Source organism: Aythya fuligula, chromosome 9 (assembly GCF_009819795.1).
Source record: "Aythya fuligula isolate bAytFul2 chromosome 9, bAytFul2.pri, whole genome shotgun sequence".
Taxonomy (NCBI): domain Eukaryota; kingdom Metazoa; phylum Chordata; class Aves; order Anseriformes; family Anatidae; genus Aythya; species Aythya fuligula.
The window spans coordinates 24,700,514-24,727,583 of record NC_045567.1 but is presented as its reverse complement, the minus strand read 5'-3'; the positions used below and the strand labels follow the sequence as shown (position 1 = coordinate 24,727,583).

The 27,070-nt window shown below is 40.3% G+C and overlaps 1 protein-coding gene across 1 annotated transcript in view; it reads left to right on the top strand.

Moving 5' to 3' along the window:
* Positions 1-27,070, top strand: part of RSRC1 (arginine and serine rich coiled-coil 1) — a 140,215-nt gene that overhangs the window by 74,607 nt on the left and 38,538 nt on the right. Inside the window, exon 6 of the mRNA XM_032193104.1 lies at positions 5,041-5,092. Within this exon, the coding sequence (XP_032048995.1) occupies positions 5,041-5,092 (52 nt within the window). The remainder of the gene's footprint in view (positions 1-5,040; positions 5,093-27,070) is intronic.

The following is a 27,070-nucleotide window of genomic DNA, read 5'->3' as shown; positions in this document are numbered from 1 at the left end:
AGCGTGTGATGATGAGAGGTCCACAAAAAGAGTATAAAAATTCTTAGGAAACAGAGCACGGGCAGCTTCTCGAGCTTACAATGTTTTCTGTTCCTGTTAGGCTGCTTACCTAAAGTTTAAAAAAACAAATAAATGAAAAGCAACATCAACAACAAACAACCAAACAAACCAAGCACCAGGTTTTTGCAATAAAAAGCGTGCTTCCTATTAGACTGCAAACAGTCTGACAGATTTTTTTCTTCTTTTTTTTTTTTTTATTTTATTTCCAATTCCGTCCTATGCGATAGTAGGAGTGTAAAACCGCTCTGTCAATATAATACAAATGTGATGTGTTCCACTGGTAGCTGCTGAACGTTTTCATACAGCTAGCTGGGTGGTTGTAAGAACAAATCATCCTTCCTCCGTTGTATTTAACAGGAAGGTAGTTAGGGGTAGGAGGCAAGCTGGGAAACACCTCCCTTGTTGTGGAGTAAACAGCTTTGGTGCCATCTCATGCTGGACTCACTTTCCCAATTTATTTTTTTTCACAGTTTATCAAAAATTCATTTTTTTGGAGCAGGTGGATTACATTAGGTCAGAACAAGTGGTCCTGCCATAGTCTGTATCTGTGCATTACTGACTGATTGTATCAGAGAAGAAACACCAAATCAGAAATACCATTTAGCATCCAGTCATTTCTGCTGATTAATGCCTGAAAATGCAGGGGTATAAATCAAATAATGCTGGGCACGCTTATTACATTTCTCTGTTACTAATTCATGTCGTGAATTCTTCTGTTGTTTTGTTTGTTTGTTTTAATGAGGAAAAAATGTTCCTCTGTCACTTCTGAATTTGCCAGCCTCAAATTCATTCTGTTTCCTCTGGCTTTTGTATGAAAAAGATGACAATTACAAGTTCTCAGCCTTTTTCAATTTTATTTTATTTTTTTTTAATATTGCATGCCCTTATGAGGTGTTCCGTAATACAAATAAGTTCTTCATTTTCACTTTCTTTGGTAATTATTATTTTTTTTTAATCTCCTAATGAGAAAGGGATGACTCAAAAGGAATGCCTCCGTTCCTATGCTAAACAAACATGTCACATAATCTTTTTCCTAATTTGATCAAACTCTATTTAAAAGATAGGCAGGGGTTAGGGTTCTTTGTTGCTCTCTCCCTGTTGAGATAGATTTACTAGAATTGGGATGTATAATATTTCAGGTGAAGGCAGGCCACCGACTTACAGAATATATTAAAATGAAATTATACATCTATCCCCTTTGTTTAATTTTTTTCATTTCTTCCTTGTCTTTTCTCATTACCGATATACATTGAGGTCTCCTTTTAGCTGTCCACAATGATGCCTAAACTATTTTTTTCCTGAATTGATAGCGCGCTTTGAGAACACAATAAGGCGAGTGAGAAGTTCTCTCCAATCTGCATTACTCTGTATTTATCAGCATTACATTTTATGCTGTTCTGTGCTGCTGTTACCGCTTGATCTGGTTAAGGCTTTCAGCCTCCTGTACCCCTAAATCATGCATTTACCTGTAGATGCAGTGCGATGCCATCACTTGGCATCTCCCCAGATCGCTACCGAGGCTGTAAGCACAACATTTTAATGGGGAACGGGAGAAATTGCTGGTGCTGTGAGACGGGACCTGGTTGTTTTGTGCCTTGCTGCCTGCTTTTCTCATGTAGGACTTTAATCAAAGCTTTTGGCACGTCAATGAGAACATCAGCTTGACTTTTTGAGGAGATCCCGTAGACTCATGAGACAACATTTGTCGGTGAGGACGCCGTTTAGACAGTGTGAGGTTGTCCTTTAGCTCTGGAGGAGCCTCTCCTCTCCCCACGTTACCCTCTCAGAACGGTCGCTGCCAACAGGTAGTCTCTGGAAGAGGAGCCCCAGACTGGAGGCTGCAGTCCTCAGATAATCCCCAGCCACCCCTCTTCAGCTGGAGCTTCTGCTGGCCCAGCCCTGCTGCCATTTCTCAGCCCAGAGCTTCCATCTGGCACCAAAAAACCCACAACCCAACAACCGCAAAACTTTTCAGCTTTGTATCACTGCAAAACAATTCTCTCCTTCATCCCAGCTAACCAAATCCGTGGACATCTTGCTCAGGTGGCCTCGATCAGCTCCTGCCAGCTCAGTCCGTGAGCCCGGTGTCCCGATGTGCCACCTCCCGCTGCTCTGCCAGCCCCCTGCAAGTCGGTGAGAGTTGGTTAGCTTTAACCAAAACAAGTCTTTGTCCTGTACCCTTCCTCTGGTTTTGAGTGAAAAGCAAAAATCAACCAGAGAACGTGGAGCAGAATCACCTGAGAAAGCCTCTGGAAGTGTCCTGGTTGCAGTGATGCTGAGGTCCCTCTGCTGTACTCTGTCCTCCCAACATTTCTTTTCTGGAATTCACTGCAACAGTTTGCTGTAGGTTTTTGACCCACGTTGTATCTATTCTTAATTGTTTTGGATAGCCAGCTCTTCCAACAGCTAGGAAACTGAAGTTTGTTTATTATTATTATTATTATTATTATTATTATTATTACACTTTTTTTGAGCTCTGCAGGTGTTGGGAATGACTAGATACGTGTCCCCAGGAAAGTAACTGATGGTAAGCTGGAGCTGAACTAAGAGGATGGATTTGTGTTCGGCTTCCAGAGTCATATACGGGCTCACTTAATTGGTGTTTATTTGCTGAGTCCTTTGGGTATTGTTTTGGTTTTAAAACTGGAATCTTAGTACAACTGCAACGAGAGAAACTGAAACCTAGGGAAGTGGCATCTTGCTGAGGAGCCTAAATTTAACACAAGCACAATTCGGGTTCTATTTTAAGCTGCAACGAGTGCTTGCAGTAATATTGTTCCCAAAACCTGAGCAGGAACATTTGCCACTGCTGTCCTGGCAATCGGCCATGGGGCCGTGAGTCAGCTTCGGGAAGGAGCCCGGACACCAACCTCCTCGGGGCCATGCAAGACGTAACGCTGAGACGTTTCAACTGGTGTAAGCAAACAGATCCACAAAGTTTGGGGATCTGTGGCCCTGGAGTTGTCTAACACACAGATTGGGGCAGCTGTGGGTCTGGAGAAGGCTGTGCTTTTACCAGTAAGTGGAAAAATTTGTAAATGATGAACTCGACCGGTTTTGTTAAACAGATTTGATAGCCTACATCCCCTCTGCACGGCTGTCATTTAATTGTGATTTCAGGCAGCACGTGTGGCTGGGGCAGCTAGGGGATGTCGATCACGTCTGCTGAAAGCAGGCACTCGGGGGCTGTCGCTCCTGGCTGCTCGGGGGCTGCAGCAGGCTTTGAGGGCGGCAGGGTTTGTATTCACCCAGTGCAAAGATAAAACACGTGTGTAAAATACATGCAGATGGGTCCCTGCCACACTCGGGCTTGTTAGGCTTTTATAGGCATGTCATGAGAGAGAGAAGTCCCGTAGTGCATTACACCTGACCGGTATCATTAGCGATGGGCAGGAGGGATTGAACGTAACCGGTATTAGCACAGGCAAACATCAGTGACATTCCACAGGAAAACTCCTTAAAAATTAGGCAGGAGCACGCTGCAACTCGCAACGTTTCGTCGTGGTTAACTGCTTGTGGTGGGGTAGTGGTGGCTGACACTGACAGGAGCCACGTGCGCTACTTAGCAATATTCACACTGCTCGTTAGCTCAAATAGAAGTCTGGACTCCTTTTTTTTTTTTTTTTTTTTTTTTTTTTTTAGACATTGGTGATTTTTTTCTCAACTTTTCCAAGTGTAGTTTGCTTGAATACTGATCTCTCAGTCCAAAATTCATCACAAGTAGCAGGAATTTTAGCAAATTCTATTTGTAAAAATAAAATCTAGTACCTGAATTGAAGCATTTGTTCCAAACTTATTAATTATCTCAGTAAAATAAAAGCTGAATTCCCCCTGAACTGAACATTTTTAAAGCAAAACATGACACCGATGGCATCTCTGGAGCTCCCATCAGACACATCCCTTAATCTCTATAGCTAGCTAGCAACTTGTGTGGGTTGTTTTTTTTTTTTTGTTGTCAATTTTTTCTTTGTTTGAAACAGTAAAAAACAAATTTAAAGTGCTGTGACTACAGCACCTGAGCTGCCCCTGAACCTCACAGAGGGGCTCTCTTTAGGAACGTGCCAGCTCCTGCTGCTGCTGCTCCTGCCGAGCTGGGGATGGGGGATCCCTTAGGGTAATTAAACGCTGTGCTGCAGGGTGGATGACACAAATGTGAGAACCTGATTTAAGCTTTACTGGATGCCGGAACCCAGCTGCTGGACGGGGTTGTGCAAGCACACAGGCTGTTCGTGTGAAGGTGTGAATGCAGGTGGTGCTTCTTACATAGCAATCCTTCCCTAATGGGTGATGTCAAACACAACGCTGCCTGGGATGTCTTTGGTTGAAAGAGGTTTTGAGGAAAGCCGGGGTCTGCCCAGGGCTACTGCTCTTCCCTGCAGAGCATCAGCAGCTGGGACCTTCAGAGCAAAGAGCTCTGCCCGACTGATGCTTGTGTCGGCAGTGAGGTGAAACCTGAAAGGTGCCAACTTAATGCTGGTTATCAGAAAAATGTTCTGGGTGCAGTGTCTGCCCAGAAGAGCCCTCAAAGCTGAAGGATGACACCAGAAACTTCCTGCGTGCTTTGTTCTTTTTAGCACAGAGCAGAAACCTCCCAAAGTTTTCAGATGCTTACAGAAATAATCAACTTCTGCACTCCATGACAAATGTGGTTTATGTATAAATTTAACTGTGAAAACGTTTGAGTGGCTTCAAAATTAGAGGGATGGCAAGCGCATTGGACACAGTAAAACATCACTTGGAATAATTAGCATAGTGGGTACACAGCCAACAATGTGCTCCTCAGCCCAACAGATGTGAAGAAATACCTTAAGGAAAGGAAAAAATCAAAACAGATAACAGAAGAAGTGTGAAAAACTCGCCATATTAATCATATTAAGACCAGATTATGGCTGGTAGCGGTGGGAGCTGCGTGCCGGTAACGTGACCTCGCGTGTTGGTTGTGCAAACAGTTGTGAAGATTTACAAATCCTCTCTTTTCAGACTCCTGCTGAACAGGCCAAAGCTAGATTACAGCTGGTTCTTGAGGCAGCTGGTAAGTGTTGCTATTATAAGTCAATTTATATTCTTTATTTCTTTTTTTTTTTTTTTATAATGTCAGACGAATGAAACGTATCACGATAGAAATTTTACTTTTTTTCTGCTTGACAAAGGCTGAGTCCCTTTCCCATAGCTCACTTCAGTCTCTGGTTAAGTTGTAACTGGTGTGCATCAGCATTGGCATTTACTAAACTCCTCTAAGGAGATAAAGTAAGTGCTTTGTGTTGTCTGCTGTTGGAGAACCAGTGCTCAGACTCCATGCGCTTGTCCTCTTGCTGCTGCTACCGAAACTCTTAGTCTGCGTTCTGAAAAATTTGGTTTTGTTTCTTTAGTTTCTAGCATTGAACTAATTTGGTGCATGTAAATATTTATATTTCTTTGTTTGAAGGGGTGGCAGAAATACGTAGCAAGCTTTCCAAAAGGGTCAGAGCAAGAGGCTGACCTCCATATTAGTGCCCTCCAGAAAGAAGCATTCCTATTTTGTCTAGTGCTAGTAACAAGGAAGGCAAAATGCATGTCTCGGTAACTATTTGGAACTTTTAATTCAATTTGAAATTGGAGGGATCCTGTAGCTTCGTGTCACGTTTAAAAATTTATGGAAACTCTTGTTCTATTGAACCAAAGACTAGAAGATCAGTCCTTTTTTTTAATCCTGCTTTTTTGCAGATACTTATCTAAGTCCAAGGTAAGTCCAAGACATACTAATTCCCAAATGAACAGGAGTTCTCTTTTTTATTTCTTTTATTTATTTATTTACTTTTTTAACACTACCGTAGTGCTGCTGTGGGTTTGGCCAGTGGGCTAATGTAGACCAAGGTTCGTTTTGCTCTTTGAGGCCTTGCAAAAATCTCTGCCTTGATGTGGAGATTTTGTCCTCCCTTCACCCAGTCTCCAAGCAGTTATTTTGAACTTAGTTATTTTGATGCACTTGCGTGTGAAATTATTATCTGAGAACCTTACACTGTGGTGGGATCATGGTGGTTTATAAAGATATCTAGATATAACAGACTGGATGTTCTTGAGGTATTTTCATTTGTCTTCAGATTATTAAAATAACAATTTAACTCTCTAATATGTTACTCTGTGTTGAGGTTTGTCATGCTAATTTATTTCTGTATCTTAACGTTTCCCATTTTAATTTTCCTGTTAAAACTTTGTCATTTTTTCCACACAAAAAGGAAAACTTGCAGTATTTCGTACGTGTTGTAATAAATACATGTTTGTCTTTAGTTCAGCTTCTGTCTGTCTCTGGTTTATAGATTCTTAATTTATAAACAGTGATTTCTAGTATCATTCTTTATTTTTCCCCCTTACTGAAACCTCCTGTTTTAAGGAATACCATCTTTTCACTTTCCTGGATTTTTTTTTCCCAGAAAAATGCACCTAGCCCTTTATATTCTATAGTTTCAAATGCTTTCATTGTTCTCCATAACTTTTAATAAACCTTTGAAGCATATAATTATAAAGTAGATGTGACAGCACTGACCTAAAAAAGCACAATTTGTTTATACTACTCACATCTGTCACACCTCATTTTTTAATTTAACACCTGGGAAATGTATAAAAGATACCTAGGAGTTGTATATCATCGTGACCTGGGTCCCAGAAATTTCCAGAAACATATAAAGGGCCTATGATATTTTTTAATTTAAATATTCACAATTGAAGTCAGAAACCTAGATTGAAGCTGCACGCTGCTCATAAATAACTCGAGAGAGTTAATCTGTTTGTTTCTCTTACCATCCCAATTTTATAGGAAAAAAATGTTTCCTGTCGTTATTTAGGTGCTGGTAATCTTAAGCATTTATGAGATTGTTCTTACCTTCTTTTCCCGGTCCTGTATTCAGTCAATTAAACTGAATTTTTATTAATTTAATTTAAGAGGATGAGCATGTTAATGCTGTTGTTTCAATGTCTTTATTGTGTTTATTTATTGCAAAATGAACACTTTTTTCACCTTTAGAGAAATAAAAGCAAACAGCCATCGGAGCATTACTGAAGAGCTCCTTGTGTTCTGTTGGCTTTCCAGAGTTCAAAATCAACAGATTAATTGGTGCTGCTGTTGTAGCACGATCACGTAGCTGAACGTAATGGGAATTTTGATCTGTACCTTGGTGGCGATGAACAAACCGCTGGTTGTGTGCGTAGTGCTCAGTACGGAACGCCCCAGGCTTTAAGGACTGTTCCTAACATGCACTCTTCTCGATGGTTTCGATGGACAAAAACAGTTTCACCTTCTGCAGTGCCTCCAAATTACCCCCAAGAGTTAGAGAAGCCTTTGGGAAGGTCCCTGTGCTGTTCATCTCCACTGATGTCCTATAACGTTGGCATCTCCATTTCCCCTTTCCAGGCCATTTCCAGGCAATACCATCCCATCTCCCACATGAATCTAACATTTTATTTTGTCACTGGTATTGAAATATATTTCCCCATTTCATTCTGAAGATTTCCACGTATTACTGCACTGTGCAGTGCATATTGCTGTACTGTACTTGGTTTACTTAGCAAATGATTTTGGTTATTAATGTATTGGCAATGCCTTCGGATGAACATAACACAAATACAGCAACCAGTACCTCGGCTGCGTAAGGTTACAAAGCATATTAAATGTTAATGTGCATAAATCGAAGCTAGCTTGTCTATAAAATACCAGTGTTGGTTGTAAGAGCAGTCTGACTTCAAATTCAAGCTGATGGTAGGTTTTGAACTTTGCTTATAGCCTCTCCCAGCACTACATTTATCTAATATTTAAGTTTGTAATTCCTATTCACCGTAGCCTCATGACATTTCAAATTTAATTTCTTTATGTTACAATCTAGGTTTCTCTTTTGCTTAACCCCATCAAATAGTCTAAATTCCAATGTATCCTTTGTCAATGCCACTTCTGTAGATTAAAACATTATATTAAAAAGAGAGAGAGACTGGGACATACCTCCTGTGTCCTAGTGGAGAGGCCAAGTTACTGCTCTGTCGGACTTTCATTTTGAAAAAAGAAATTGTTAGCAATGATACGGGTTTGCAATACATCCCTATTGAACCGGAGAGTGCCAGGTACAAAAGTTCATGGCCCGTGTTTTGCTTTGTTTCTTGTCGTGTTTCAGTTAAAGATTTGCACGATAGGGTTGTCTTCTCAATCTGAAGATGTTTGTGTGTATAATTTTCTGCTTCACATCAACCTATTGACTTGCAAATTGCATGGCTTTATCCCTGGGGGTTTGAGCAAGAGAAAGAAGGTGGTGTACTGAAACACACCACTAAGGTTATGGATTTACAGAACACAGGCTTTGAAAGTGCTTTTGGAATGTCAACTTCACCAAGTCCTGCTCTAGTGCAATGGCCATGGTTTAAAAAAGTTAATTAAACATAATTGTATTCCCTTTACCCTTCACTACTTGCTTCATCAGCCGCAATGCTTTATTTCAGGGAAGGTGAATGTCCAAGGGCCTCCCCACCAGGCCCAACTCCGTCAGGAACTGTGGATGTTTGGTATCTTGGGAAAATCTGCTCTTGGCATCTTTAATATTCATCTAGGAAATATCAGCCAATTTCTCTGAAAGCCAAAAGACAGCAAATGGTAAACCAGACCCTTTTTTAATAGGGGTTATTTTATTTTGCTGGTGCACTTTGGGGACTTTCTGGTCTCTCGTTGCAGGAGAGTTGGTAAAATACAGCAAATTCACCTGCATTTGGGAAGGGAGGAGAGAAAGGCGGCCACCGTGACGTTCAGGTGATCTGCTGCTGTCAAGAAGTTTTGTCTCTGTCCTTTGTGGTGGCCTTGCTACAGGCTTTGTTAAATACCATTTCCTTTGTTAGTGCAGATTGATTTCAGTATCTTTGTTCGCATTAAGCAGCATAATACTTGAAGACACCGAAGCACTCCCCTTGAATTTTTAGGGCACCTGGTTCTCGATTTATAAAACCAGCCGTTGGTCTCGGCTATAAATGATATTTGCATGACTTTATTTTCTTATCCTTCCCAATATTTAGCCAGAAGAAAGCCTTTTCAGCATTGTCTAACAATATCACAGCAACTTGCCATGTTTGAGCAGATGTTAAGCAGGCAATAGTTGAATGTTAATTTTGAGAGGGTGGTATGTTTAAGCCTATCTGAAGTATGTTGCATGTGGGCCTTCCAGACTTAGCTACAATGCTTTGTCTCTTGGGAGAATTTTAAAGCTAAACCTCTTTCTTTTTGTCACTCTATATGGACTCTCTCAAGTCAGTATAAAGCAGATCATCCCTAGGCTAAAGCTCTTCAGCTTTTGTTATTGGGCTCTGTAGACCTGTAATTAGGCCTCCTGGCAGGCCTTGCAGGCCAGTTAATGGTCATATGGAGTTTCTATGAGGCAGACTGGCTTTGTATAAATCCTTCGTAGGAATACGTTTATGGGTCACTTCCTACCAGGACCGGGCTTTGTGCGGGTGCCCCGCGGGCTGACAGGGAGCAGGTTCCCTTGACCATGGCCAGCTCAGTTTGCGGCGCACAATCTACCCGGCTAATCCCCAGTGTAAACAGAGGATTTAGCCGAGCTTCTGTCACTTACAGTTGCCAAACCACTTGGGTGTCTGTGATTCCTTTCCCAGACTTCATTACTGAGAGAGAGAGAAGCACAGAAGATTTGAGCTTGTTTTGGTATTAAGCATTTGCTTGCGCATATCACGAATATTAAGAAAAAAGTTTCCCATACGCTGAATCCTGCCTTACTAAAACTGATAAGCGTATTAGCAAACCTCCGAACCTTACAGCCAGCTAATTTGTGCCAGCAGTTGTTGTATGGCAACCGTGTTTTCACAAAAAGATTAAAATATGGATGAATATTCCGAAATGTAAATGTATTGAGATGAAGTAGCACGGGGACGTTTCGAGCTAACAATCCTACTGCTTTTACCAAAGGAGTCTGAAAACTTTTCTTCGGCGACATGGAGAAATTTCTTATTCTCCATATAAAGATGATTACAAAAGGCAATTGATCTGGATTTTCAAAGGTCTAGAGTTGAAATAAGTGACTGATCTGTTTTGGGAATCTGCATTTCAATCTATGGCTGAAAGAGCATTCAAGAAGGGCATTTTTGTGCAAAGAATTCTTGATAGAGTTTATTTAAAGGGAACTTCAGCATTGAGAGACTAATATGACATTAGCAATATGTGGTAAAAAATGATGAATAGAAATAAGCATTTAACATTTATCAGATCTGTTTGGCAGCAATTCTGGATATTGGGTATTTAACTCATTATCTTTGAATTATACTATCAGATTGCTCCCTTTAATTTTGTACCATGCATCTTTATTGCATTTTACATATTCCTTGCAGAGAAAATAATGGAATATAACAAGTACTTGGGCTTTTGCTGTTGTAAAAATGCAAGCATTTTATAGTACTTACTGCATTTTTATTTTTTACCTACCTATTATGTTACATTTTATTAGGAAGAAAAATCCTAATTTGCACTCCTAGTGCATGATAAATAAATAGGCCAATATTCTCTACTCTGTGGTATCAAAATGGCTCATAACAGATGTGGCTGAAAGGACCACATACGTAGACTGTATGATTTTAGTCTGGTGGAACTAATAGGATCACTTGCTACTTTATAGATTCTTGCTTTTCTTTTACTTTAATAAAAACTGTTTAGTTAAATAGGATGGCTTCTATTTTGCTCTTTTCTAGCTATGCAAAGTAGTAAGGCTAGCAGGTGGCAACAAGTATGAAAACTTTAATTTTATTGGCATTTATTTTTAAATGCCAAATATATAAAATGTTTATGGATTTCTAGATTGTGGTTTTCTTATTTTTGATTTTGCTGTTTGTGAACTTTCCATTGAAAACTTGATGCCTTTAGCATGAAATTGTAATTATGCAAACAACTTTAGAAGGATGGATAACATTTGTTGGTATAAGGATGAAATAGCATATACAATATTTTACCTGTGTCAGGGAAAATTATAATAATTTCTAGATAGAAGATTATTTTGGATGTTATTTTTAATTTTAAATTATGACAATATAAAGCTACAGCATGTCAGCACGTCCTGGGACCAGCCTGTCCCCATCCCACTCGAGCAGCTCTCAGCAAACACTCGCAGTGGGCAGCCGCCCACTCCCGTGCTCCGTGTGGGCTCTCCAGCACAGGATCAGGAGTTTTGTTACGCTGCAGGTTAGAAAATAGCATGCAGCAGTTATTGAAGATGAAGTTTATATTACGGTCTTCTACAGAGGACAGGCTATTAAAACATCGAAGATACAAATGAAGTGGATTAAAGGAAAATTTTGGTTGGAGTTCATGAAGCTCGCTACTGCAAGGTTGTCCTGAGGAGGCCAGAAATCTCTTCATGTGATGAAATCTTTTCATTCAGACACCAATCTGAGGAGAAGCTGTCCTTCCCCTTGCTGCTGTGGTTTCAACTGCAAATGTCAATTAACTGTAGCCCCCAAAAATCGGCATTTTTTTTTCTTTTCCTTAATTTCCTGTCATTTAAATACTCTTTGCTTGCTTACCTCTTCTCCTTATAGCCGAGGTTTGGTCAGGAATGGGATTCATGAAAACTAGGTAATTTAGGAAAATAACCTGGTTATGGAGTTGGTGGCCCCAGTTTGTAGGTCCACTGCTGCCCCAACTCAGCCAGGAGATTTCCAAGTGTCAAAACTCATTTAGTTGTCAACAGCAGCAGAACAAGCACTTGGGGAGAAACTGAGTGATACAGGAGTGTCCAGAATGAAGCGTTCTTCCCAAAAATCTACCTGAAATACAAGTTTTAGAGAAAAGAAAGAGAATCATTCTGTATTCATTATGATGGACGAGCTTTGAATCCGTATCAGGTGCCTTCCTGGCTGGATGGTGGCTCTTCCCATTACACCGAGGGATTTCCGGAGCCCTCAGGACTGAGGAGAAGACAAGCCTGATTAATATTTATCCTACCAAACTGGCAAATTAATGTTGGCTTTTGAAGTGGCCTTGGTTCTTGGCTGAACTTCCCATCATGTTGCTGGTTCCTTCTGAGAGTTTCCCCGTTCTTGGTGAGGAGAGCCTCGGTGCTCGGGTGCTGCACGGCCCCGCTGCGTCCTCAGGCTCCGCTTCTCCCAAGCCCATCTTTTCGACCAGGATTCCTTCAGGGGACTGCACGTCACCTATCGACTGTGGGCTGCAAAGCAGGTTGCTATATTTTAGGTAATTGCTCTGGTTTACTGCCGTTTATGATACCATGCTATTAATCAGGCGTGGTGATTAATGCTTGTGTTGGAGGGCGCACCAAGTCTAGACACTTAACGCCCATCCCTACAAGGATGGATTTTTAAAATTTATTCAGTTTATGATTTTAGAGTCCCCATCAGAGCATTTCAGGTCTAATCCCACATGTAGTCTTGTGTTAGTCCCAAAACAGCGGAAAAACTAAAGGGCAGTTGATATTTGGAAGTAAAAATTAAGCCTACCTATTTTCCACCAGGAGATCCTAATCTAAGAAGAGCTGAATTAGCATATTGTGCTACAGACAGCCTCTGCGCTTGGAATCAAGCCAGCACTGTATTTAATAATTAAAGAGGAGTTTAGTAAATAAATTTAAAAAATCAAGAAAATGAATGTTAGAGCAGAATTGTGATACCTAATGTTGATGCTGTGTGTTTTGTGAGAACTGCAGTTCATTTCAGACTGAATTGCACCAAGATGCACAAAATATTTAACCTCACCTGGTCAGCCTGGGCCAACGAGCTTCACAGCCAGGCCCAAGTGCTTACACAGCTGGACATGAAATCCATTTATTCATACGTTACTCGCTCCCAGTTTGTTGGCAAAGCTGCATAATCTCACTAGGGTAGTAAAAAAAAAAAAAAAAATAATACTTTCTGCATGCTAAACTATGACTATATAATTAAGAGTCATTAATCCAAGTAATTATTTTTTAAAACATATTAATGGTTTTGTCCGTATGGAGTATGTGATTTTGAAGTGCAGCTGTTTTGTGTCACTGCTGAGCAGAGCAAACACTTGTTTCATCAATAATTGCTCCAACTTCGTTTTCATGATTGCTGAAAAATATGGGGTTTTAATTCAATTTGGGTGGAGAATAAGATGTGTTTGAAACAAAGTAATTCACTTTTTCAGGTAATGGTACCGTTGTGTTGGGGTACAAAAAGCGTTCATTTCCTGAGCTGATTTTAGGTTCTTACAAGAGATAAAAGGAATGCTTTGAACCACTTTTGTAGAATAATTTCCAGTGTCCATTTTTTTTCCAGTTTAAGAAGCCAATGAGTTGTTGCTAAAGTGTACCCAAAAAAAAGACTGAGTGCAGTATTGGTGCCTTGGTGTGTGTAAGTAGGGGTGTCACGATGTGAAACAGAGCCTTCAAGTAATTTTTGCGGTAACTTTACTAGTTAGCGAACGTTTATTACCTTAGAAATATACCTAAAGCTGTGAGAATTTCTATTTTTTGTTACTTTTTAATCTGAGACCTGTTTCTCGTGCTACCAAGAAACAGAAGTATCTCAGGCCTACATTCTAACTAATGGGTTTTCAGTAACGCAGCATATGGTATACATGATTTTGATGCAAATATGTGTGCTAATTATGTGCAGATGAATCTAGCAGTCCTGCTATTGATCTTAAGTCAAAGACAATTTTTCAGTTAGCTTAAGTTTTATATCAATTCATATTTAGCAACTTTGCCCAGTAATTTAATTATACACTGTTTTGGCTGCAGAAACCATATGTGGTTGTGCAGCAATTTTCTGTTTCAACATGCCTTTGGGAAAATGTTATGTCTTAACGCTGATAGCACAATGTTTATTTCTCACAGTTTGCACGATCTGTTGTGCCATCTTCTCCACGTAGGTGCCTGCTTTTGTCTGTGGTCATTACAGTGTTAGCCCAGTGTGTGCCCCTAAGATACGTCCTGACAATATACCCTGTAAATCCCTGGATATTTACTACCCCTCAGTTCAGTTTTCCTACGAGTGCAACTGGAGAGTGTTTGGCTGGATTTCATGGCACGTGTACCCAGAAGAGGGTTTTATAGTGCTCGATCTGCTCAGCAGCACTGTCTCTTGCTGCTGGGCGTGAATTGTGCTCAGTGTTTAGGGCTTCTCCATCTAATTTCCTGATGTGAAGCTTGCCGGGGTCTGTCATTCAGCTTGCTGAAGGGAGAAACAAGAGGGAAAGAGACAAAATGTCCTTGTTCTTTCTCGCTGTGATGAAGGTGCTTCCTGCAGGTTTCTGGGTGTGGAGGTCCTTACAGGTGGCGTTGCTCTCACCCTCCAGCTTGCACCTCCAAGGCTCCGGTAACTTAACAGATAAATGCATTTGTCTGTTGTGTAAATAGATACAAATAAATCCATTAATGGATCTTAGATCACAGTGCCCTTTTGAGGTCATTCAACTGTTTCAGGGAGTTTCAATGACTTGCCAATGATCACAGGCACTCTGTTAGGCAGGAAGCCCCTCTCCACAACTGGAAAACTAATGCATGGCCATGGCCATTCCTTGTGGTGCAAGCCCAGGGGCTGGGGCTAGCCAAGCACAGTCAGGAGCTGTGGGATCACTCATGTTGGGGACGAGGTGAGATGCTGGGCATGGCTGGAGGTGATGGTGACTTTGGCTGGACAGCAGGCAGGTCGAATTGAGTGTGGCGTCCTTAATTACCTTACTGATGGCTCCTTCTCAGTAAAACCCAAATTGTTCCCCCCCAAAAAATCTGAAAAACGTCTGTTCTTCTGCACAGTAACAAAAGGCCAAACTATTCTTGAGTGGTATCAGCTTGCAGAAGTACAGGTTGGGTTTAAAAATCTTAAATCCTGGAAAATACAGCAGGAATTTGTGAATCTTAGTAGCCACGGGTCCACAGGGCTTCTTCCCTTAGTTCAGCATCAGTTCTGCTATCGAAGCTCACTCCCCTACTTGTTGAAGAGGGGTATTAAATTGCATCATTTTCTTGAAACATTTCATGGAAAGGGGAAATCAAAACCTGCTCTTTTTCTGCTTTTCACATTCATCCTTTCAGGAAAATCTGAAATACACGCAAGGTGCTCTCAGTTCAGAAGTTCAGTCGTCCAGCACTTGAAGACCTTGTTTCATGCCTCCATGATCTTCTTATAAATCATCTATATTAATTTTTGCACTTGAATCAAGAATGGTATTTAATGTGGGTAATAAAATCCTTGTTTTACAGTTACCGAAAGAATATTTATCACGGCTTTATTAAATATGGAGAAGTAAGTGTGCCATTTTTTCCAAGTGCTTTCGTTTGCTCATGTTTTCTTTGTTGACCCAAATGAATGAAATTAGAACAAACAATCTCTGAGTCATTTGTAATCAAGGCCTGATTAATGGAGTTTGGTTTCATAGCCATTATTCATTCAAGAACACCTGATATCTTTCCCATAAACAAATTGTGTTTGTCCAAATTAAGAAATTAAATGAAGCATTTGATGAGTTTATGATTGACCCTTCTAACTCTGAGCCCATTAGTCAATGTCGTTATCATACAAAACTGTTTGACTAATGTGCTGTCTAAAGAAGCATGTGGATTTATTATGATTTCTGATTAATGCATGCTGCAAGCCAAACTACTAGATTGTAATAATTTTTTGATTTTCATTTTAGCAGTCGCTGAAGATTTTCATCTGTGATGAAATGCATTTGTGTCCCATTAGATTTAGAGATGATTATGAGGTGTCGACTGAATAAATCTTTAAAATATAGTAGTGGAAGTTTTGGAAAGATTTTTTTTTCCCCAGTGGTGCAGTTGTGTTAGGCTTTTTATAAGGATGACCACCTATTATTTAATAGGCACTTTTATGTGATTTAGAAGAAATTCTTATGATACTACCAGTAAGAATTTCTAAAAAATAGGCATTACTGTTTTCCTTTTGTATTGTTCATACTTTTGATACATGAAATTTTAATACTGCTATTAATATATATGTATATATATATAGTGGATGTTTGATTATTCTGGTTATTTTGAAATGATTTTATAGAGAGAGAGAGAGAGAGAGAGAGACTTGAGGTCTCTTCCAACCTAGAAAATTCTGTGATTCTGTGATATATATATATATATATATATATATATATATAATATTGAGAATGAGAATGTTTGTGAAAAGTAGATTTAAAGATAAACTTTTAAAATAAATAAGATAGCTTTGTTTCAAAATGCCAAAATATTGTTGTTCAGAGAGTTTTTTCAGTTTTAGCCATCTAAAAAGATGTGCTTTTCTCATTTACTTTTAAAAATGTAGTTAATGCGTGCTCTGTATAAAAGGGTATCTGATAAAATTAGGGAGAAGCAGTATTCCCTTCATTTGTTGGAAAATTGATATCTTCAACAATCCCTGCTTTCTCAGTATCTTGAGAAACTATTGGTTTTCAAAAAACGTGATGTTATAAAAATGCAGCCTTTGAGGACAAAATTGATTTCTGTTCTCACCTAGACAATTTTTTAATCTTGAAATACAAAAAGTATGCAGCGTGTCTCTTTCAAAGGGTAATGCTCCTTCTGCTTTGTTGGGATATTCTGGAGCATCAACCAGCGACTTACTGGTGTTTTACTTCATTGCTAGGCCATTGTTTTGGCTCGCTTCATTTGGCCAAGCGAAGGAAAGGCATCCTGTATGAACTATAGCTATGGGAATTCATAATTCACAGCTAATGCTGCTTGCATTCGCTGTATGCTGCTACCTGTAGATATCAGAACTTATGCTTTTACATGGAAAAGCTTGCAAATGTGTCAGAGGGGTGGGGAAAAGGAAGAAAAGATGGGCATAATTTTTCTAATAATATTTCTTATTTTCCAGAAAAAATAATATATCTCTTTCTTTAGACATGTGGTATTGCTTCCATACTGCCAAGTTAAACAGTAAAATTCCTAATTGCCCCAAACTGATATCAGAAGTTAGAACCAGAACAAACTGAGAACGGTGTAGGGGCGCTGCTGGGTTTCGTCTGCAGGGGAGTATTGCCTGTCCTGGCAGTGAAACACTTTACCTTCTAAAAGCATCCTATTTTCATTCAAAATAATTGTTTCAAAGTCTGAGTGCACTGCCAGTCTCTCAGCTACTTCAAGAAGTATATATATTAATTTCATCTAAAGCCTAACGAGTATTTTCCCTTTGCAGAAAAGAAAGTACCTCCCAGCTAGAAGCCTTGCATACTCTACTCTGAAAGCTTCACATAATAATTATTAGACTGTATTCAGAGAGTTTATTAAAAAAAAAAAAATCACCCAAATATGTGATGAATAAACTTACATTAAGTGCCTAGAGCTATGTTTGCCTCTAGCATTAAAAACTCCCAATTCCTCGTCTGGTGTTGAGCTGTGTAGGGAGACCTGAACAAGCCCCAGCAATCGGCTTTTGATCCTAAACCAAAGAACGTGAAAGTGACTGAGAAGTGAATTAAAGCATCGCCCTGGATGCTTTTTAAGAACAGTTAAACCCAAATAATAAGATGGTGAATAATTATAAAGGCCTAATAATGAAGATGGTAAAGATGGTGTTTATTCTTTACTTGAACAGAGTATGGGGAGATATAAACCATATCTATGTATATACACCCACGTGCCTTATGTAGCCTAAAAAGAAATGCTAGGCTTTCATTTAACAGTCCTCCAAATACGAATCAATATGCAAAAGCAAGAAAAGTTCATACTGAATTAAATTTGCAGACAATGATTTCAGCCATGTTGCCAGAAGCCTAATGAAGAATTGCACTGTGATACATGGGAAAGGGCAAAGCGGTGTTTTTGTTAAATGGCAAGAAGAACGAAAACTTGTGTCCTTTGCTGGATCACTTGTATTGATTACCCTGGCCAGAAAAAAAAACGTTTTGAAACTCAGCTAACTTGAACAATCAAATTATATGCTTCTCTGTCAGATCTTCCCACCAGCCCTCTTCCTATTGCTGCTCTGCATGGCTACCGTGTAATTTATTATTGAAGCTTTCTGGGCAGACTGCTTTGTTTAAGCCATCGTGTATCCCTTTATGGTGTTAAAATACCCACTGCAACAATTTAATCAGGGTGTTGTCTTAAAGGTTTGAGCGTTGTAAGCTGTTGATCTTAAGCCCTGGGAGAGCTCTCTGAGAAACGTTGCTGATTTTGTACCGGGGCCTCTTCGAGCAAGGGGAAATCGGGACTCTGCTGCCATCAGCTCAAGGCGAGAGAACCCAGAGGGCAGGTTCGGGCACAGATTTCTCAGTTCTTTATTGAAACAAGGGTTATCCACATTTACACTATAAGAGAACAGGCATTTGAGGCCCCGAACTGTTCCTGCACGAGCTTTGTGGCCAAGCCCAGGGATCCACAGCTGTGGGCACAGCCCAAGGGTCACCACCTCTCATCCATGCGGGTTAAAGGGTGGCAGTCTTGTTCTTGGGCATTTATGAAACGGGGGGGAAGGCAGTGATATGACATCTGTATTTGCCCACGTTGTCACAGGTTTTAATAAAAAGAACTTGCACTGAATATTGGTAATAGTCGGACCTACGCCTAATTGCTGACTTCACTGAAAATGCAGCGCTGGAAGCGGGGTTCTTAACAGCGTCTCTCGTCAGTAGCGTGTCAGTATGAAAACATCAGGTAGGACCAGTTGTGTTTCGGAGGCACCCAGCAGAACTTGATGCTGAGGTTGTTTCTGTTCTCCCTGGGTCGTGCCCATCTGCAGCCCTGGCGCTGTCCCTGCTGGGGTTGGTTCCCCGTTTCTGCTGCAGCGTGTCTGTAGTTCTCAAAGGCTTATTAGGCTCCCTGACTGGGTTTATTTCTAGCATTTTAATGGAGGCAAAGGTACTTTTGTGGATAAAGCCACCACACGTGCCCTTTCCCTGCGGCCGGGGCAGGCGTTGCCATTTCAACCCTTCCCGGTCGCCCCGGCTGGCTGCACCTCGTCTGTGCCTGTAAGCTGTACCTTATTGACATTTTATTCAGCCTAGGAACAGATGATAAAATGAGCTGTGCTCTTCAGCAGATAAATTTACAGTATTCAGCTGTTTGTAAGTGATTATGCAGGGCTGCAACAAAATAAAGCCTAAAGCATCATATTAGCTGTGCTGTTTATATGGGTGCTAATACACTTTGAATAAAACCCTCAATTACTAAGCACTTTTGAGTCCTGACAAGACAGTCCCATGACGTTAATGGTATCTTTATAACCTTTTTAACTTCTTGTTTCTCTGACAGAGCACTACAATAACAGCAATGGGTTTGCCCTTGGCAAGCAAAAACTCATTTTGAGAGGATAATAAGTATTTACTATTTAGATAGCTGGCAATAAAATTTCTCTGAATGAGATTTTCCTGAGAAAATACAAACTGATTAAATTACTTTCTTTAATGGACTGGTGAAGCATGTAATAATAGTTTGTCGAAGCAGCAAGTCTAATGTTTAGCTTTTTTTTTTTTGGTGAAAACCCAGTGGTTTGTTTTTTTTTTTTTTCCAAGTAGAAATTTTCATTGGGAAACTTATGGCAACCTTTCTGTGCAAGTCACGAGATATTTTTTCATCTTACAAATGCGTAATAAACTCAAATGTTGGCAGCCAGCTCCCAAGAGTTACAAGAATCCCTAAATATTCTCAGAAAGTTGCTCTCGTGTAGTAGCCGGGTATGTGCAGAAACACGCAGTGAGCTGGCAGCCTCTCTTTTAAAATCCCCCCTTCCTGGAAAGCCACGCAGGAGGTGCGGGGGCTCGAAGTACAATATTTTGTGCAATGGCTGGGTGCCTTCCAGCAGACAGGCACTTCCCAGGTGATGTGGAATATTTGTGAGATTAAGGAAAAAGGTCCTTTCACGAACTACAACACAGTCAGTTATTTAAACTGGTTGGGTTTATGGCATTTCTAAATAATGTCATACTAAATGAAGTCAGAAGGGAAACCACAGAAAGATCACACGAAGAAAGATGGTGCTGAAAGAGCAGGTTTTACAGATCCCTCCATGAGGAAAACGTGTACTTGTAAAACTGATTTGCAAACGTTTACCCACATTTCTAACCCAACTAACAGTTTACGTTAGGTAAGATTATTCCGATTCGTGTACTGAGCAGTTTTTCTTTTCAAGTCTGTACAAATGATGGATCTTAGAGCTCATGAGGACCAGGATGCATCTGCTCAGTACTAATTTGGGAAATACATAACGGCGTGTATATGCATGCAAGACCACACCGCTTTCCATATTTTCATTGTCAGCCGGAGAATTTCATCTTGTCACTATAATAAAATTTATTGAAATTGGATCCAGAGTGCCACGCGCTTACGTTAAATATTCCTGAATATGCATGTGCTACAAACACTGATTGCAGGCTTTCATTTTCTCTCAAATCCCTGGCACCGCAGTGCATTTTTTTCCTGGCATTTTGTAATTCTAGAAAATCTGTATTCTTGGCATTGGGAAGTACCGGGGTGCCACCTGACAGTGGTAGCACAGCGCTGGAATAAGAGGATAATATTTCTTTTCCTTTTCTAATTTAAACATCAGTCACTATATGGAGCTGCTGCGATGTTGCAAACAAATTCATAAGCTATACTATATTTGATTTAAAAAAAAAAAAGAAAAACAACACTTTAGCTTTCTCCAGCTCAATAACTCCCCTGAAATGTGTTTTTGTTCAGTGTAGCTACAGTGCTGCATAGGTTTATAAATTGAAATCTCACTTTTTTTGGACGTCGCAGCCCGGATGAGTGATGGCTGTATCTATTTGCCATAAAATTTTAATTATGGAATAGTTATGAATCATTGCTCCTGCTTTTTAAAGTGTTAAAATATTAGAGCTTTGTTATTTATTAAGCTTGTGAGGATAGAGGAAGAAAACAGAAGAGATTTTGAGTCGGTATGGGCTGGATCCTGACCTGAGAGGTTTCCTGCGTGCACCCATGGAAGGTCGAGGTGCCACCTCGGAGCTGGTTTGTGGGACAGACAGACAGACAGACAGCACCTGCCCTCGCTGACAATCCAGCACAGGTACTGAGGCCCCCCTCCTACAAAGCCTGACACATATTATTAATTTCATTGCTTTAATAATCCTGTGGGTTTTCAATATAATGCTTTACAACCTCGATGTCTGTAGGGACTCAGGCTTTAGCAACGGCCGTCAAAGGAGTGGAGGAGCAGCGCTCTGCCTTTGTCCCCTCAAGGTACAAGCATGGAAATAAGCACAACGTGTTCACGGATCAATACCGAATTGAATATTAAAAAAATAAAAATAAAGCAACTAGACTTTTGCAGGACTGTCGATATCAGCAGCAGTTAATGTAAAATTGTATTAATTACCAGAGTTTCAGGTGTTAATGATTACAGCATCAGCATATTTAAACACAAAAACTCCCATAGCACCATCAAAACACTTGATATTTCCCTTTTTTTTTTTTTTCTTTATCATTTAGGCTGTAAACACATGCAACTGCACCTCATGTATTTGGCACGTGCAGGCATTACTTTAAATGTCTCCCGCTTTGAAATTTTCTTTCTCAAAATGAGATTCTCCCTTTCACTTGGGAGCCTGACTGTCATGGGCAGGGCTCTTACACCGAAAGAAAGTAACAGATTGAAGTGGTTTCAGGGCTTTAATCCCTTGGTAAATTAGCCAGCAGGCTTGCCTTTTCATGGATGTGCTAAACAACAGGTTGATGCCATTTGGGCATTAGCAATGAGAACCACCTGAGGGAATAGGAAATGAATAAGGAGAGATGTAGCACGGGGGGACAGCGTGCCTATTAGTGCTGCTCATACTTCTGCCAGAGAGAAGTGATAACGCTAAATGAGTTTTTAAAAGACAAAGTTGGGGGATTATACAGTCATTTATGATTTGATTAATGTGTAATTGATCCTGGTAATAGCAAGCATCCAGGCGGTGCTGTAAACTCAAAGGAAAAACAAAACAAAATCACATCTTTTTTTACCATGAGTCAGGAGTATTTTCTCATTTTCCTTCTTCTTGTGTAGGAAATTTATATCTGAGAGTTTACGCAATATGCAGATATTCAGATTTGAGTATTTTTAGCCAGTAGTTGAGGAAAAGCAATTTTGTCAAAATAAATATTTTATGATGCTTATACCATAAGTTTGTATCAAAATAGGTCTAAAATCTAAAAATGACTTAGCTATTTATTTAAGCTTGGTTTTGTCTTTTTTGTTTTTTTTTTTAGACTTGGTAAAAAAAAAAAAATGCCTGCTGTTTATGGTTATTTTATTTAGCTTGTAACATAACAGATAATGGTACTCTAATGAAGGAAAATATTAATTTTTTGTGCTTGCTGTAGTAAGAAATCAATAATACTTTTAGGAAATATAACACAGAAAGCTGATGGAAGATTAAAAACGTTAAAACTTCCTGTTAGCCTCTAAGTCCCTCCTTTAGAGCTTTTAATTTTCTATTTAGAAGGGGGGTTTAGGGATCAATATGAAGATCTGTTGATAATATTATATTTAATTAGAGTAATCAAAAACCATGCTTAGAGCATGACACCTGCCAGGGAGAGCTTCAAAACCACAGTAAGCAGCATGTGTTGGTATAGTTTCTGTGCTTGTCCATGGGCACTAATCTGGGAAGAGTCCCAAATGGGGTAGCTACTCAGCTATTTCATCGACTTTGATCTGGTTTGGGGGGCAGTTTATTCTCCCATAATGCCATTGATCAATGATTTCCTTTCAGCAGTGATGTAATTAAAGAGCTTTAGTCAGCTTGTGCTGTGTTGTCTTGAAATTTATTATTCTGGAGATTTAAAGAAGATCGATAGGGTGCAATGGCCCGGTGTTTAGACCAGAACTGGAGGACCCTCGGAGAGAAGGAGGCACGCATGAAGCACGGCTCCAGGACACAAGCAAGATGTTTACCTGGGACCTTGAGCTGACCTATGCACAGCACATCTTCTTTAACCAGTAGCGTTTTGCTACCTATTTTTATCGTGTAGACTGGAAACTCATCTGTTCTGGTCACTATTGATCTTAGCTTGTTCAAAAGAGCTGAAATCAAGCACTGTAAGAAAACAGGAGTTAGAGCAGATATGTGGATTTTTTTCAGAGAGATTTATTGCTCTGGTGGCAGAGTATGCCCGCTTCTTAAAATAATCTTAGAATGATATCTCAAAAAAAGAACAGTCATAAAGTTATCCTGAAAACAAGGTAAGATTTTTTTGAAGATGTAAATGCGATCTAGAAGAGAAACATTGCCTATTACTGTGGTATAGTCCTAGCAGTGCTACAGAGCTGGATGAGAGGAGAGGCACCAGAAGCTTCTTTCTGCACGCTGAGCAGTGCTCTGGCGGGGTCCAGAATTCCTCTCTGTGGTTCCCAGTCTCGTTTATCTCACGTGAGTATCATTTGCCATCCTCAGGATAAGAAAAGAGGCGTTAAAACCAGGAGGAGGCAGGTGGATTCTTCATGTTCTGTGGAATTATTCAGCAGTCCCAAATTGTTCAGTTCTCATAATTTTTCATCATTCTTTTCATTATTTTTTTTATTTAATATTTTACTTCATATCTAACTTAGAATAAAAACTAATCTACTGAGCTTGGTCTCTAGCTAAGGCAAAAAATCCCTCACTGAAGTGTTTTTGAGGAAGGTTCTGGGAATTAATGTTCTTCAACCTTGGCTGGATGGTTGCTGGTTGCTAGAAATGTCTAAGCATCACTTCTAATTGTGTACTTTTCCATCCATAAAGCCGTTACCTCGTTGTGATTTTCAGTAGCACAGTTTCCCAAGTAAATGCCCTTTCCTTTGACTTTTGCCACGCTCTCTGAGGGTTGGCTTTGCTCTGGAGATTACATCCTGAGGGGGAGCCAGCACTCAGGGTGTGCGTGTTTCTAAGTGTGCTGTGTGCATTCACGTTGTTCTGTACACCAGAAAAATGCTTTTAAAGGGATTCTTCTGGTCATTCCTATTTAGCTGAGTTCAGTATGCTTCATGTTAGTCTTGAAGCGCATGGGTTGAGGCTGCTGGTTGAGAGGGCCTGGGCCTCTTTGCTTCCAGATTTTCTCTTTCGTACTGCACCGTTTGCTGCTCTAGACATAGCCTCAGTCTCATCAGCTTTCATAAAAAGTCCCATGAGGTAACACTAGTTAATTAACAGATCTTCAGTTGAAAGAACAGATTCTACACGAAGGACGTACAGACACCAGAAGTTCAGAACAGCATTCGTTTAGGACGGTGGGCCCCAGCAGAGGCGCGCTGCTGTCAGTTCAGCGAGGTCTTTGACATGCACTCCCTCTCCTCGTCGTTGTAGCTCTACGCCATTAAACACTCAGCGAGCCTTCAATATTTCAAATTATTTATGTTTTCTAATAATGGGAGAAATATACTCGAAGTAAGCTGCAAAAACAGACTTTGCAGAGCACTCCAGTCGTAAGTTAAGGCTGGCTGGAAATGAAATCTAATTGAAGAAAGTCTGTGGAATTTCTGGTGTTGAATAAGGATGCTTATTTATTGCTTTGTTATAGCTCTATGCGAATATATAGATGCACATGTCTGTACTAAAATTATGCTGTCCAGACTTATGAGAGCCAGTTGGAATCTCTCAAGGTTGCAGATGAGTAAGTGTAAATGCATGTGTATATTATAAGATGCATGCCCTTGGAGGTGACTTTCTCACTGATGACAAATCTTTCTTAAATCCTCTCCAGGAAATCAGTCCTTTGTTGGCTTTGAGTCTTTGACTTCTCTATTTTCCCATTTACACTAATGGATTTTAATAGAAGTTTAAAAAACAAGCATTTATTTGAAATACCCCAAGACTTTTAATACTTCAGAAAGATGTTTGATACCCCAAATTCCTCTTTGAATTATTTAAACAGTGCTGCAGCAAACAGTTTACTCGGTGGTGCTCAGAGCGGTGTGTAGGATGGGTGTAGTTTTCTTTTAATGCAGCTATTGAATTCAAACCTGCACAGCCCCTGGCATAATTCCAGGAGCAATCTGCTGTGCGTAGTGAAGATAAATTGTTTGTTTTCAGCAGCATTTCTTCATCTTCATCAGTTAATCTGGAATGAAATTTTACAGTCAGCCACAGCATTTTTAAGCAATATATTTACCCCTTTTATCCTGCGGGAATATTTAATAAGGCTGTGTACAGTAAGTGATTATAGTAGTTAACGATACAAGCTGAGAATGTGTAGTTTCCCATAATTTTTTTTCTATCCAAATGAGAGCTGTACTCCGGTGCAGAAGCACGAGTTTGCCGGGCTTTGTGCACCCGGCTTTCAAGGCTATCAGGAGTGTAATTGAGTGTGTGTTGGCATCAGCAATAAGTCTTTCACACAAATCTTTCCTTGACACACACTCCCCCTTTTGGTGCCAGATGTCAAATTCTTTTGGATGCCTGTCTTATGATTTTGCAGTTAAAGCACAGTAAATCCTGGGAGTTTTCTGTGCCTGGCCCCGGAAGCTTTCCACCTCCTCATTTCCTGACTCTCAGGTGCGCTGTTCCCTATCCCTGGGCACGCTTCACATTGCCACTCTTTGGTGATGATTCTCAAGGACACTTTCTTGATGTCTTGGTGTTTGCTGGCTTGTAGTAGGTTCCAAGCTTTTGATTTCCTTGTAAAAAAAGTTGTTTATTTCCTCGGAAGAGTTGTTTGCGTCTTCCATTCGAGAAAACACATTTTTGATCCTTTTGTTTTTCATTGCTTCACAAAGATTTTTCATTAACATCATGGTAAAAATGGAGAGTTGTCATGAGCAGGGTGAAGGAAGGTCCCTCTTTCTTCAGAAGATCTCTAAAACGCTTCCTAGTTAATGCAACATTGTTTGTATATCCATTGTACCCCATTTGTTATCAAGTTTGTGTTGCATTGTACTTATGAAAGTGTCATTACAACTGTAATTTTGTGCTTAGAATTTAATTCAATTTGATATGGCCACGTTTGGTACAAGTCATTTCTTAGGCAGTGCTGTATATATGCACAGCATCCCTTTTTTCTGTAAAGCTTTCTTCAGGAGAAATGCATGCTCCTGGTTTTTCTCTAACACTTTCCTGATCATTCAAGCATTTAAGTTTTAAGCATAGTTGAATAGTCCCAGTAAGGTGTAATGGACTACTCACATGCTCAAATTCTGGTATTCTTGGTGGAGCAAAGATTCAGTCAGTCAGACTAGGTGTTCTCCTTGTAGGAGGAACAATCTTTGCTTGTTCCAGCCTTTGGTTTTTAGAATAATCTTGTAGCTCCCAAATCTGTCAAACAAAGCAGGGTCTTCATTTGGACATCATTTCTGTTTAGGTGTTTGAAGCAACAGCTCCTCAATCAGAAGTACGGTAAAAGTAAACTTGCATCGTGATGCCCAAATCTAGTGGTTGGACTGATTATTTTAGTGGTATTTTCCAGTCTAGGTGGCTCTGTGGTTCTGTGATCCAAGCAAATATGTCCCCGTCTCTGATGGTGGCTGATGGTGGGCATCCCGAGGGCGTGCAGACACGTCTTTAGCCTATTGTAGGTACGTGACAGATTGAGATCTACAAGGCAGCTTCTCAGAGCACTGCCCAAATCCCTGTTAAAAGCTGTGCCCCTGCGGTGACACCAGGCCAGATGTCAACCCTTCCCAGGGGACAGTTCAGTCAACGCCGAGCCGGGCTCCGTGCTCACCATCTCCAAATGTCAGGCTGGGAACCACGAGGCAGTGACGGGGCCACGCAGTGCCTTGGCACTGGATGAGCACAAGGAGGTGGGTACGAGGGGTGAGACTGGTTGGGCTCACTAAAGGCTCCCTAAAGCTAGCTTAGGTTAGCTTTAGCGGTGTCCTTTCTGCCTGTGCCTTCAGAAAAGGTGCTGTATAAGTGACAAATAATGATGGTAAATGCAGGGTGTTTAAATGAATATGAATTTTACAAGGGATCCTAAGGCTTGGATCTTTGTGCGAGGGAGAAAGCTGTATGTTTGCATGCTATGTGCAAGCTGTATGTCTGTACATCAGCAGCCTTTGAGATACGGCACAGAGTCATGGATCACAGAATATCCGAGTTGGAAGGGACCCACAAGGACCGAGTCCAACTCCCAGCCCCGAT